This window comes from Paralichthys olivaceus, chromosome 9, assembly GCF_024713975.1.
Source record: "Paralichthys olivaceus isolate ysfri-2021 chromosome 9, ASM2471397v2, whole genome shotgun sequence".
Classification (NCBI taxonomy): domain Eukaryota; kingdom Metazoa; phylum Chordata; class Actinopteri; order Pleuronectiformes; family Paralichthyidae; genus Paralichthys; species Paralichthys olivaceus.
This window is the reverse complement of record NC_091101.1, coordinates 14,824,749-14,835,491: the sequence shown is the minus strand read 5'-3', so window position 1 is coordinate 14,835,491 and position 10,743 is coordinate 14,824,749. Positions and strand designations below refer to the sequence as shown.

At 39.2% G+C, this 10,743-nt stretch overlaps 1 protein-coding gene across 1 annotated transcript; it reads left to right on the top strand.

Annotated features, from left to right (window-relative positions):
• Positions 1 to 3,195: 3,195 nt before the first annotated feature.
• p2rx3a (purinergic receptor P2X, ligand-gated ion channel, 3a) lies at positions 3,196 to 9,452 on the top strand. The gene is made up of 12 exons (XM_020078883.2): positions 3,196 to 3,590; positions 4,851 to 4,986; positions 5,307 to 5,378; positions 6,075 to 6,144; positions 6,441 to 6,537; positions 6,655 to 6,732; positions 6,928 to 7,069; positions 7,881 to 8,017; positions 8,119 to 8,212; positions 8,508 to 8,573; positions 8,665 to 8,742; positions 8,850 to 9,452. The coding sequence occupies exons 1-12, from the start codon at positions 3,457 to 3,459 to the stop codon at positions 8,976 to 8,978; spliced, it is 1,233 nt and encodes a 410-aa protein (XP_019934442.2). The 5' UTR covers positions 3,196 to 3,456; the 3' UTR covers positions 8,979 to 9,452.
• The last annotated feature ends 1,291 nt before the right edge of the window (positions 9,453 to 10,743 follow it).

Sequence of the window (10,743 nt, the reverse complement as noted above, 5' to 3'; positions counted from 1 at the left end):
ATGAATTGTTTGGTTTTTGCATCATAAATAACCCTGCTCCAAGGAGCACTTTGTGGGATTTTTTAAACACGTTTTCCAACAGTTGTGCTCTTTTTGTGTATCTTTCTACATCAACTGAATATTGTTTCAGCAAAAAACTCCAGAACAGCTACTGTGTCTTCCCTGTCATCTATAATGACCAAAGACAAGAATGAACTATCAGCACAGCCCTAGGGGTTTGCCATTCTTCTAACCATATCAAGTAAAACCTGTTACCATTCGTAATATTTTTTTAAAAACCTACTTCTCAAGAACTCATTTAAACATTAAATTATAATATGGCACCATATTAAAAGGACTGTCAGACATAACCAGTTAAGTTATGACTCTGCAGTTCATTAGTTCCTCCCTACATTAACTAGCAGGAGAAAAACAATAGCTCTTTACCGTCGACCCGTAAAACTCCCATAGGATGTGATGTTATGCGTCAGGCCCATGTAACCAGGCAGGGTGGTTTGGGAGTGTGTGTTATCAGGGGAAGTTAGATGGCGACTCTGGTGAATGTTGTAGAGACAGTGGTTTCAAACGGGAGGCGAGGGCCCAAGTACATAGAGGTTTGTAAAGAGGCTTCTATAGTGTGGTGGGAGAGGGCGGTTTTAAAGAGCCAAACATTCCCTGTGGGGTTCACTTCCACTTGGACAGTGGTGGTTTTTACAATAAGGTACTCTTAATGTTCTTTCTGGTGCATAAACTCTAACTGGATGTCCTGAGAATGACCCCTGCTCTTTGGCACCAGTTGACATTTTTTTATGAATTCCTCTAACGTGGTGTCATTTGTATCGATTTCTGCATGAAGGTCACTCTAGGTCTTATCTTGGAACCTCCGAGGCATTTCATCCTGCAGTTGTTAAAACATTTCTCTCAGAATGAAAGATGTCGCACTAACTGTGGCACCAGAAGAAGTTCAGGGAAGTCAGAGTCTGGGATTTATTATCTAGGAACCTCAACTATACAAAAGTTTGTAACAGTTCCTGAAAAAAAGCTCTATAGGATTATTATAGGATTGGGCCTGAGAGTGGAGCAACAGTAAACATCTTAGGATTCATCCTCTGGGGAGCTTCAATATTTAGTATAATATAGTATAGTAATATTATTTATTTCCATTTAAATCCTTCTATTAGTTGTTCTTTATTTTTAAGAGATCCACTGAGCTGAGGGGCTAAAAACCACTATATCAGCATTGATTGAGTGTGACCATAGGTCCTCTGCCATGTGAACATGTGATCATGTAAAGTCATGTGATCTTGGGCGTGTGTGTTCTGGCATGTTCTATTTGTAGCTGTCAAAGAGGGCTGGACTGTGAACGTATTTACATAGATCCCTTCCTGTGGCATGATGATCACTTTCACTATGGTTTCTCCTTTCACACAGAAACACATCAGTCTCCCTCATCATGTTTGTCTGCATCTGTAATTTGACAAATAGTGTCTCATGTTTTATACAAATATAGGTTTCACAGTATCAATGTACAGGATCAACACCGGGACGCTCATGTCTTTGTGATAAACGTTACATTCACGTGCAGCCTGAAAGCTTGTGTGCTCGTCTGTGCGTCCACAGCTGGCGTATGTGTTTCTTGTTTTGTATTAGATTACCATTAATTGACCACAAACCTAATGGACGCACTTAAGAAATGACATAGTCTCTAGGCACATGCATTACATGCAGACACACACACACACTGTCATTGCGTCATTACATTACCTCCCTGATGTGAGAGGCAATAATGCTGCTGCTGCTCATGACTGTATTGAGAAGTGGTCGTATCATATGGCACAATTATTGTACATTTGACAGTAATGACAGGCGGCAGCACAGTCAGTCAGAAACATTGTCTCATTCAGGACAATGGAGCAAGAAAGACTTAAAATGCAGTGGATAATGGACGCAACCCAACTATGGACATGCCTTCCAGTAGGAGTGGGCAATATGTATAAAACCATATCCCACTATATATTTACTTCCATCAAGGCAAAGAGGATATATTTTCATCACTGTGCTTGTTGGTTGGTTGGTGTGTTTAGCAAGATAAAAACTACAGAACAGATCATGGTTAATGGAAGAACCTATTACATTTTGTTTTGGATCCAGGAATTTTTATAAGTTTTTTTCATTTGGATATTTTCACTGATTTACCGCAGATTCATTTATGGCTCTTGATTAAATAAAGTTAGAACCATGTAGGGAAGTGATATCTATGTGATTGTGTAAGGTGGTGCAGGTTGATTGCGTTTGTTGGGCCTTGGTGGAGGTATGTGCTCTACTGAGTGCTGTTCTAGTTTATATTGTAATATCAATACATATCATGTCTAAATCTATTGTTGAAAAATCAATGGAAAACTGTTTATGGATAAATAACCACGCAGTAATGTCTGTTTTGACCAATGCAACGAATTGAATACCTGAAATACTTCACCACAAAGTTGAAAAAATTTAATTATACTATGTAATAATAATGTAACATTATACTATAATATAATAATATTGAAACTCAATATTACCACAGAGAAAACATGCTTATTGAGTGAGAGCATTGCTGATAATATCCAGGTATGAGTAAAGCTGTACGCCAGGAAGCCTATGTATCTGAGATAAAAAATCTTTTTCACAGTCTCTGTCTGGCTTATCTATAGTCATGTTAGTTACAGAGCATCCCTGTCAAATAAACCAGTAAAACAAACAGCTCACGACTTAAGTAATGCAATGTACACACTTGGTTATTTTTCATTTTGTAATTTACTGCTATTGAACAGCATTAGATGTGTTCTGTTAGGTTCAGTGGTGGAATGGACCATTTTAATGCCCTCTGATTCACTCACTAACATGAATGAAAGAATAAATGAATGGTCATGCATCATGTCTTTTATTTGATTCATTCAATATTTAATAAAATCATCAAAGACGTGTCAGAATCACACTGAAAACAAATGTGTCAGGAGCAAAGGAAAAGTTATTTTAAGGGAAAGTGATTGTTGCCTGAACTGCTGTGTTAGTATGTTCTCAAAAGTACTGTACATTGCTGGATTAGCCAAAGCTGGAGAGAGAAAAGAGGCATGGGAGATAGGGATTTGTGGTGAAGAATGAAAAAGGGAGGGAGGGACAAAAGAGACACTTTCACGTCTTCATGGCTCATTTGGGAAGAGGAAGGGGAGGTCCAGTTTGTGTCATAAACCAATGGAACAGGACAGTGAGGGAGAGGAGGGAGACAGTGAGGGTTAACCTTCAAATCTGCAGTGAGGCAGATGAAAAGAGGCCACAATCAGAACTGAATGACAGGAGCAGTGTGAAGATTAAAGCCTTCATTTCGAATCTGGAGGGAGCTTCACCAACACATTTACAAAAGGAGCCACACTTTTCCTGGAGACTCTGGAAGAAGAGCGCAGGTCGTCGGCCTTTGACTCGTTCTGACAAGCAGCCATGGGTTCCTTGGTGTGGGGCTTCATCACTGACTTCTTCACCTATGAGACCACTAAGTCTGTGGTGGTCAAGAGCTGGTCTGTGGGCATCATCAACCGGATCGTACAAGTGTTCATCATCACATATTTTGTCGGGTCAGTAGCTTCCTCCTTCTTTTTTAAACATTTATTTCTTATCCATCTGAGACCTCTGCCATTATGTCAAGACAATAGAGGTTATTCTGTTGGTGGTGATTTGAAAGATTCAGCTCATTTCTACAGAGAAAAATAGCTTCATGAGAACTGTTTATTTGCCAAATGATTTAATACCATAGCTGTGTAATGATAAAATACATTGTCCCCTTTAGTTTCAGATGGCAGTAAAAATAGGAAAAGTGAAGTAAAACCAGACCTCACCTGCTCAACATCTTCTTTACAGAACAGTAACTACTCAGAACCTTTTATTTATTTTAAAGTATAATTACCGCAATATACAGACACTGCTTTCACAACTCTATTTATAAAGACTTAATTTTATCAGCAGAATTTAATCAAAAGCACTCATAATGCAGCAGAATGGCCCTTATCACTGTTACATGGTGATTATTTTAGGGTTATTACTGATGCATTAACATGTAAGCAGATTTGCATTTTTGCGTTTAGTTACAAATAAATGAATAATAACTCATATTTGGTTAGTTAAATCAATACATAATAAGGTTATATTAAGGCTTTATTTGCAGTAAATATAGAAGTAAAAAGTATTAATAGCTGGTTTAATAGAATTGCATAATAGGATTGAATATAAATAATAGAAGTATACATTTCTGTATAAGAACCTAACTGGAGAGAAAGTACTTTAATAGTACTGTAATTTAAGTGCTGGATGAAGGATAAAGAATTACCACAAAGCTAAGTAATAAAATAAAGTGTCTGAATAAGGTTGTTTTTAATAACATTGACTGCTGTTCTGAAACATTTTCCACAATCATTTGATTTTTTTAACCATCAGGACGAAATAAATATTCCATCTGGGGGACAATTATATATTTAATTAAACAAAGATTGTAAATAAGAAATGGTACATTTTTCTGATGTTGTAGAAAAGGAGTAAGGAGATTCTGTGCGTCATTTCTGGATTCTTGGATAGAAAACAGTCACAACCCGGGAATTCAAAGCGTGATTTCAAACTGGAGGTTAAATCAAAACGATGCAAATACTATGGGTAATAAAGTAAAGGAAACATATTGCAGATGCCACAAATATGCATTGTAAGCAGAATATATTCCTCCTTTACAAAAGCAAATGCATGTGGAATAAACCGACGGATTTTAAAATGTGTATGAACAGTTTCCAGTTGTCCAGAGACGACACTGCTGCTGTTATATTATATTTTTTGTGTACCTTGTCCTGCAGCTGGGTTTTCATCCACGAGAAAGCTTATCAGTCGATTGACACCGGCATCGAGTCCTCCGTGATGACCAAAGTTAAAGGTTTTGGTTACCACCACAACAATGTGATGGATGTGGCCGACTACGTCTATCCCCCACAGGTGTGTGTGACCTGATAAACATGTGACACTCAACCACTCAGACGTAAAGCATCACCTTTGACGGTGTCAGTATCTAGAATTAATTGATAACCAAGCTGTCAGTTCATTAGTTCATCCATTGTTCTGTGCTCGATGTGAGACTCATTTGATTTAATTGTCTGCTTGACCGGTGATGATATTTATTACAGGAGAAGTTGAATGGTTTGTTTGTCTGGTGAGTTTTAAATGTTTTTTAAAACAAGTTGCCTGTGGGAGGACATTAGACGAGCTCTTCTTTTTAACGAACCTACAGTAAACCATGATGTCGTGCTGTGTTCCAGGGCGCAGGTGTGTTCTGCATCATGACCAAACTCATCATGACTGAAAATCAGTTCCAGGGAAAATGTGCGGAGGTGAGGACACATACAAATCCCTGCTTGATTATTAATCTGTTTTACTGATTACATATAAAGATACAGACTAGTACCACATATCATCAGATCTCCTGACACATTCTGCAAGTGTTATGAATCTTAGCTCTAGTCTTCTGTTTTTATTGTACTTCACTATCTCACACTGCACAGTCACTGCTCTGATGCGCCCATCCGTCCGTCCGTATCTATACTGCTTATCTTTTGAGGTTTGCAGCGATGATGGAGCCTATTCCAGCTGGCATCTGGCGAGGGGCGGGGTGCACCCTGGACAGGTCACCAGCGAATCATAAGCCCAACATACAGACATGAACAACTGTTCACACCGACAGACAATTTAAAGGGTCCAATTGATGTAACCTTAATCTACGGGTGTTTGGACTGTGGGAGGAAGCAGGAGTACCCAGAGAACACACCTAGACAGAGGGAGAACATGCAAACCCCTCACAGGAAGACCCATGGCTGAAACACTGCACTGCACCATGCTGCAGAATTCAATTTATGAAGACTGATCTCCCTCAGAATACATTCATTCATCAACACTAACCAGGTTGAGATTAATACTGACTAGGACATGTGGTTCAAATTACAGCTGTCAGTGCAATCAACTTCAGAGATCCAAACACAGGGTACACAGACTTTAGTGCAACCAAAAAAAACATGGTGTGTATTTTTCAGACTGTTGACGCTTTCTTTTGTGATACGGATAAAGACTGCGAAAACCATCTTGGTTCCATCCTTACCAATGGTAAGTGTACCCCACCGTTTGCAGTATTATAATGATTGTACTTAAAATGTGAATTCAATAAGATGACATTTTGGATGACAAGTTTCTCATATGAACCCACAGAGAACTATCACCTGAATTTGTAGCATCTCTCAAATGTATGGGCCTCTACAAGCTGAGCTCATTCTTCAGTTGTTTACTGTATTTGTCCAAAAAACAGATCATTTCAAAAACAATGACTGTCTCTCTTTTTAACTTGTGAGAATTTCCAACCCAACCAGTGTCTCTCTCTTGTCTTTCTTTCTCTCACATGACAGGAGTGATAACAGGCACTTGCCTTAAATCTGAGAATAACTCCACGGGTCAGTGTGAGATTGAAGGATGGTGTCCAGCTGAGGACGACAACGTCATCATGTGAGATTCGCACACTTACAAATATATGGATGTGTTTGTGAACCTGATAAAACCTCCCTCAATTAAAATACTTTCTTGTCATCCTCACACCTCTTCCTCTGTCAACATGCTCCTCAGAAAACCAATGCTTGACGTGGAAAATTTCACCATTTTCATCAAAAACAGTATTCGCTTTCCACTCTTTGATGTCACCAGGTTCGTCACAAACACACACACACACACACACACACACACACACACCAATTCTCACATTTAAGCAGAAGAAAACATCATGGTAGTTTGATAAGAGTATTTGGAGAATATGTAATAACCACACATGCTCCTTTAAGAGCTATACAAATTGTTTTTTTCCTAATCATAAACACAAAATCCGACATGTTTGTCTCACAGAGGGAACTTTCCCTCCACAATGACGGCCTCAGAGATTAGGAGCTGCAAGTTCCATCCAGAGACGAACCCCTTCTGCCCCATATTTAGGGTGGGGGACGTGTTGAATTACACCGGACAGAGTGTGGAGAAGCTGGCAGACAAGGTCTTATCTCTCTCATTTTAAGGTTCAGTGTGTAGAATTTAGTGACATCTACTGGTCAAGTTGCATGTTGCAGCTGAATGCCCCTCACCTCACCCTCCCCTTGTAAACATGAAAGAGAACCTGTGGTAGCCTCCATTTGTCATAAAAACTCAAAAGGTGGGGGCCTCCCTAGAAAGGACCCGTTCCTGATGTCAATATAAAGTATTTAAATATAAAGGGCCCATTCTAAGGTCAAGAAAACAACAATTTGTACAATTTAGGTGAAACACACCTGTGAAAACATCACCAGGATTGTTTTATATTCAATGTCTGCAAACTGATCCCTTTCACCTAAATCTTACACACTGGACCTTCAATTCACTCACCGTTGAAGTGTTGTGACTGTACAGAAGACTAAACACACACACACACACACATACATGATGCATCTCTCACTATTCAGAAATCAAGCTAAAATATCCTGGATAGCGAGGCCCCTCCGATACACGCGACCAATCACAAAGCTGTCAATCATCATAAAATGTGGACTTTAACATTTATCAGTATGATAGGAACTAACTAAAATGACAGAAACCGCCCAGAACCCAAAAAATTCATTTGATATGCACTTTAACTTATCATTTTGGTGCATTTCCTATCCACTAACATGGAGGGTTTATGACCTGTACCACAGCCAGCCACCAGGGGGCAAACAAGATGCTTTGGCTTCACTGTTTGGGAGTTATCATGACAGTCTTATCTGTATATACAGTCTATCTCATACTTATTGGTGTAGTAGAGCCTCAAGGTCTCATCTCTCCTTCTCCCTCAGGGTGGAGAAATAGGAATAAACATTGAATGGAAGTGTAACCTGGACCTGGACATACACAAGTGTATACCCAAGTACTCATTCACACGCCTGGATGCACCATTTGCAAAGAACGCCATCTCCAAAGGATACAACTTCAGGTGGGGAGGAGGACTCTTCTCCATTTATTCCTAATCCACTCATTTATTCCTAATTTTTTGTTCTCAAAACCTTTCTTTTCCTTCCGTCTCTATGAATGCAGGTTTGCCAAATATTTCAAGACAGAGAATGGGACTGAATTTCGGACACTTCACAAAGCATTTGCAATCCGCTTCGATGTTATGGTTACAGGCAATGTGAGTGGTGGGAAATTGTTGCAACCATGGAACTTGTTATTGTAAAGATAAATGAGGGCTGTTGATCTTCTCATCCGACTCTCAGCAAGAAAGTAAATAAGCACATTCCCCATCATGTTGGATGATTCTAAACATTATCTTTAACAAGCAGAATAATGCATTTAATAGTGAAATCTGATCATTGTTAAAATATGATTTAAAATGTGAATATTCTGGAGCGAGCACTTCACTTTGGGACCGTTTGTTTTCTGTGTTACCTGAACTGACTCCATCTCTTCCTGTCTGTCTCTTCAAGGCAGGAAAGTTTGACACAATCCCAACACTGATCAACTTGGTTGCTGCCTTCACCTCTATTGGACTGGTTTGTCATTTCTGATCAGAATACAGATGATAGAAATGTATTTATTTCTTGCCCTCAGTCCTCACTACTCTTTTTTTCTTCTTCCTGGCAGGGTACGGTTCTCTGTGACATTATCTTGCTGAACTTCCTGAAAGGGGCAGATCAGTACAAAGCCAAGAAATTTGAAGAGGTAATGTGTTGTTTTTGAATAATACAATTTTATGATAAACACTGAGGTGTGAGTTTTTCTGTGAGCGCTTCTTGAAAGCTTCTCCTCTTCTTATTTTGTCCGATCAGGTGTCAGATGCTCAGATCGAAGCATTCCTCGCTCAGAGCCCCGGCAGCCAGCTGTCACTCAAACAAGGCATCAAGAGCTCCTATGACTCTGGATCCGTTTCCCTCGCGACCTCCGACCAGCCCCTGTGAGTGATGACAATATGGAAAGCCATCTGAAGATATGGACCTTCCTCTTTTTCCTCTCTTTCTCTTCAACAAACTGCCTCACAACAGCTTCATTTGGCTTTTTTTCTCAATGTCGGGATCCTGACCTCAGATTTAGTTTGGCAAGTTTATGGAACTGGGCAAAGACGGACAACGTTGCTTCAAGCTTCACAATTTCACAGCATAGAAGTGGATTCAGAAGAAAAAAGAACAATGGCCTTGTCGCCTAAGAGTAACAGGCACCAACTGATTGGCTACACAGAAGAATTCAACTCACAGGGAAACATATAGTAATAAAAATGTTGTTTTATTATAAGAAGTTACATTTTTTTGTAAATATCCTTAATAAATTGTAACCTAATAACTAAACGAATAGTATTAAAGCTGAATTAATCCACCTCTTATTTCCAGTTAGTTGATATGAAAAACACTGCAGAGAATAAAACTTGTGGGAAAATCTTTTGGGGTTAATTTCTTTTTGTCGTCATGTTCACCCAATCAACAACTGCCTTTCTTTTCTTTTCTTCCTGCACAAATAAAAGCACTGAAGGCTCTTAATGGTGTAAAGAAAAATAAGTGTGTGTGTTGTGGCAGTGGTGTGCCACATGTGTGTGGTTCCTGAGGTTTACAAATGGACCATTATTAGTTCACTTCTGGGTGATGATGTACAGTAGGAGATGTTTCTACATGGACAAATGGACTAATGGACTAATGCAATTCCACTTTTTTGTGTGAACAATCCAAAATCACATGAAGATTCTCTTTCTCCCGTGGCTGCGTTCCCATTTTTTTCTTGATCTTTCTGTTTTTTTCATTCTCTCCCCCTACTCTCCGTCTCTCTTCCCATTTCACTATAAATTGTGACCAGGGCACTAATAGACCAGCTGAAGAGCCTCTTAACGGCTCGGAGAGTGATTTACTGGAGGAGATACATAAAGAAAGGCCACAGAGGAATTCATAGCAGTTAGCCACAAAGTTTGGTGTATAAATGAATCATTATAATGCATCTAATGGATAAAGAATACAATACACTGGATCATAATATCCTCTGCATCTCGTCCGTTGACAGAGAGAAAAAAATTCCTCAGTCCGAAAAAGAAGGTGTGTGTGTCCATGGGTTTGTTAATTGTGATAATGTCACTTTTTCACATCATCCCTGTCTAGAATTTTGGACTATCCTGACACATTACTGTATATGCCACTTTATATCATGTATTATATCTGTACAGGAGAAGAGTTCCACAGATACTCCCTTCTCTCTAAGCAGTACTCAAGGTCAGGTTATAGATAAAGGGTCAACCAACAGTGAATTGTAGTGTCTACGCTTAGGGACTTTCATATCTAATTCAGATGCCCCAGACAGAGAGGCACCAACTTCAACTCTCACCAACTTCAGCCTTTTTGTGTATTTCACCAGTGGCAAACTTAGGACACAATGTGATTTAGGAATGAATATTTAGACTTAACTATCCAATAGGATACACGTAACATAGAGAATGACCGAAATTCTAGTCATTCATGGATGTGCTATTAGAATGAGTGACACAAGTCGAGGAAGAAATACTGGGATGCTGTGGGAGACATCTTCAGACTTGGGGGTGACAATGGCTCATGTTACTCTGTTAGCATTTGTATATTGTTCCACCTTCTGGTCTCCTTGATGCATACGATATCATATTTATGCAGCCACAATAATAACAAAACATTTTTTTCTCCAGAAGAGCAGCTCAGTTAAAGAGGGCAACTTTAG

What these genes read in the sequence shown, in the direction of transcription:
- p2rx3a (XM_020078883.2), top strand. Translation starts at nt 3,457, where the DNA reads ATGGGTTCCTTGGTGTGGGGCTTCATCACTGACTTCTTCACCTATGAG. An exon ending in TGGTTCCATCCTTACCAATG is followed by an intron (nt 6,145 to 6,440) that starts GTAAGTGTACCC and finishes CTCACATGACAG; the next exon opens with GAGTGATAACAGGCACTTGC. An exon ending in TCCAAAGGATACAACTTCAG is followed by an intron (nt 8,018 to 8,118) that starts GTGGGGAGGAGG and finishes CTATGAATGCAG; the next exon opens with GTTTGCCAAATATTTCAAGA.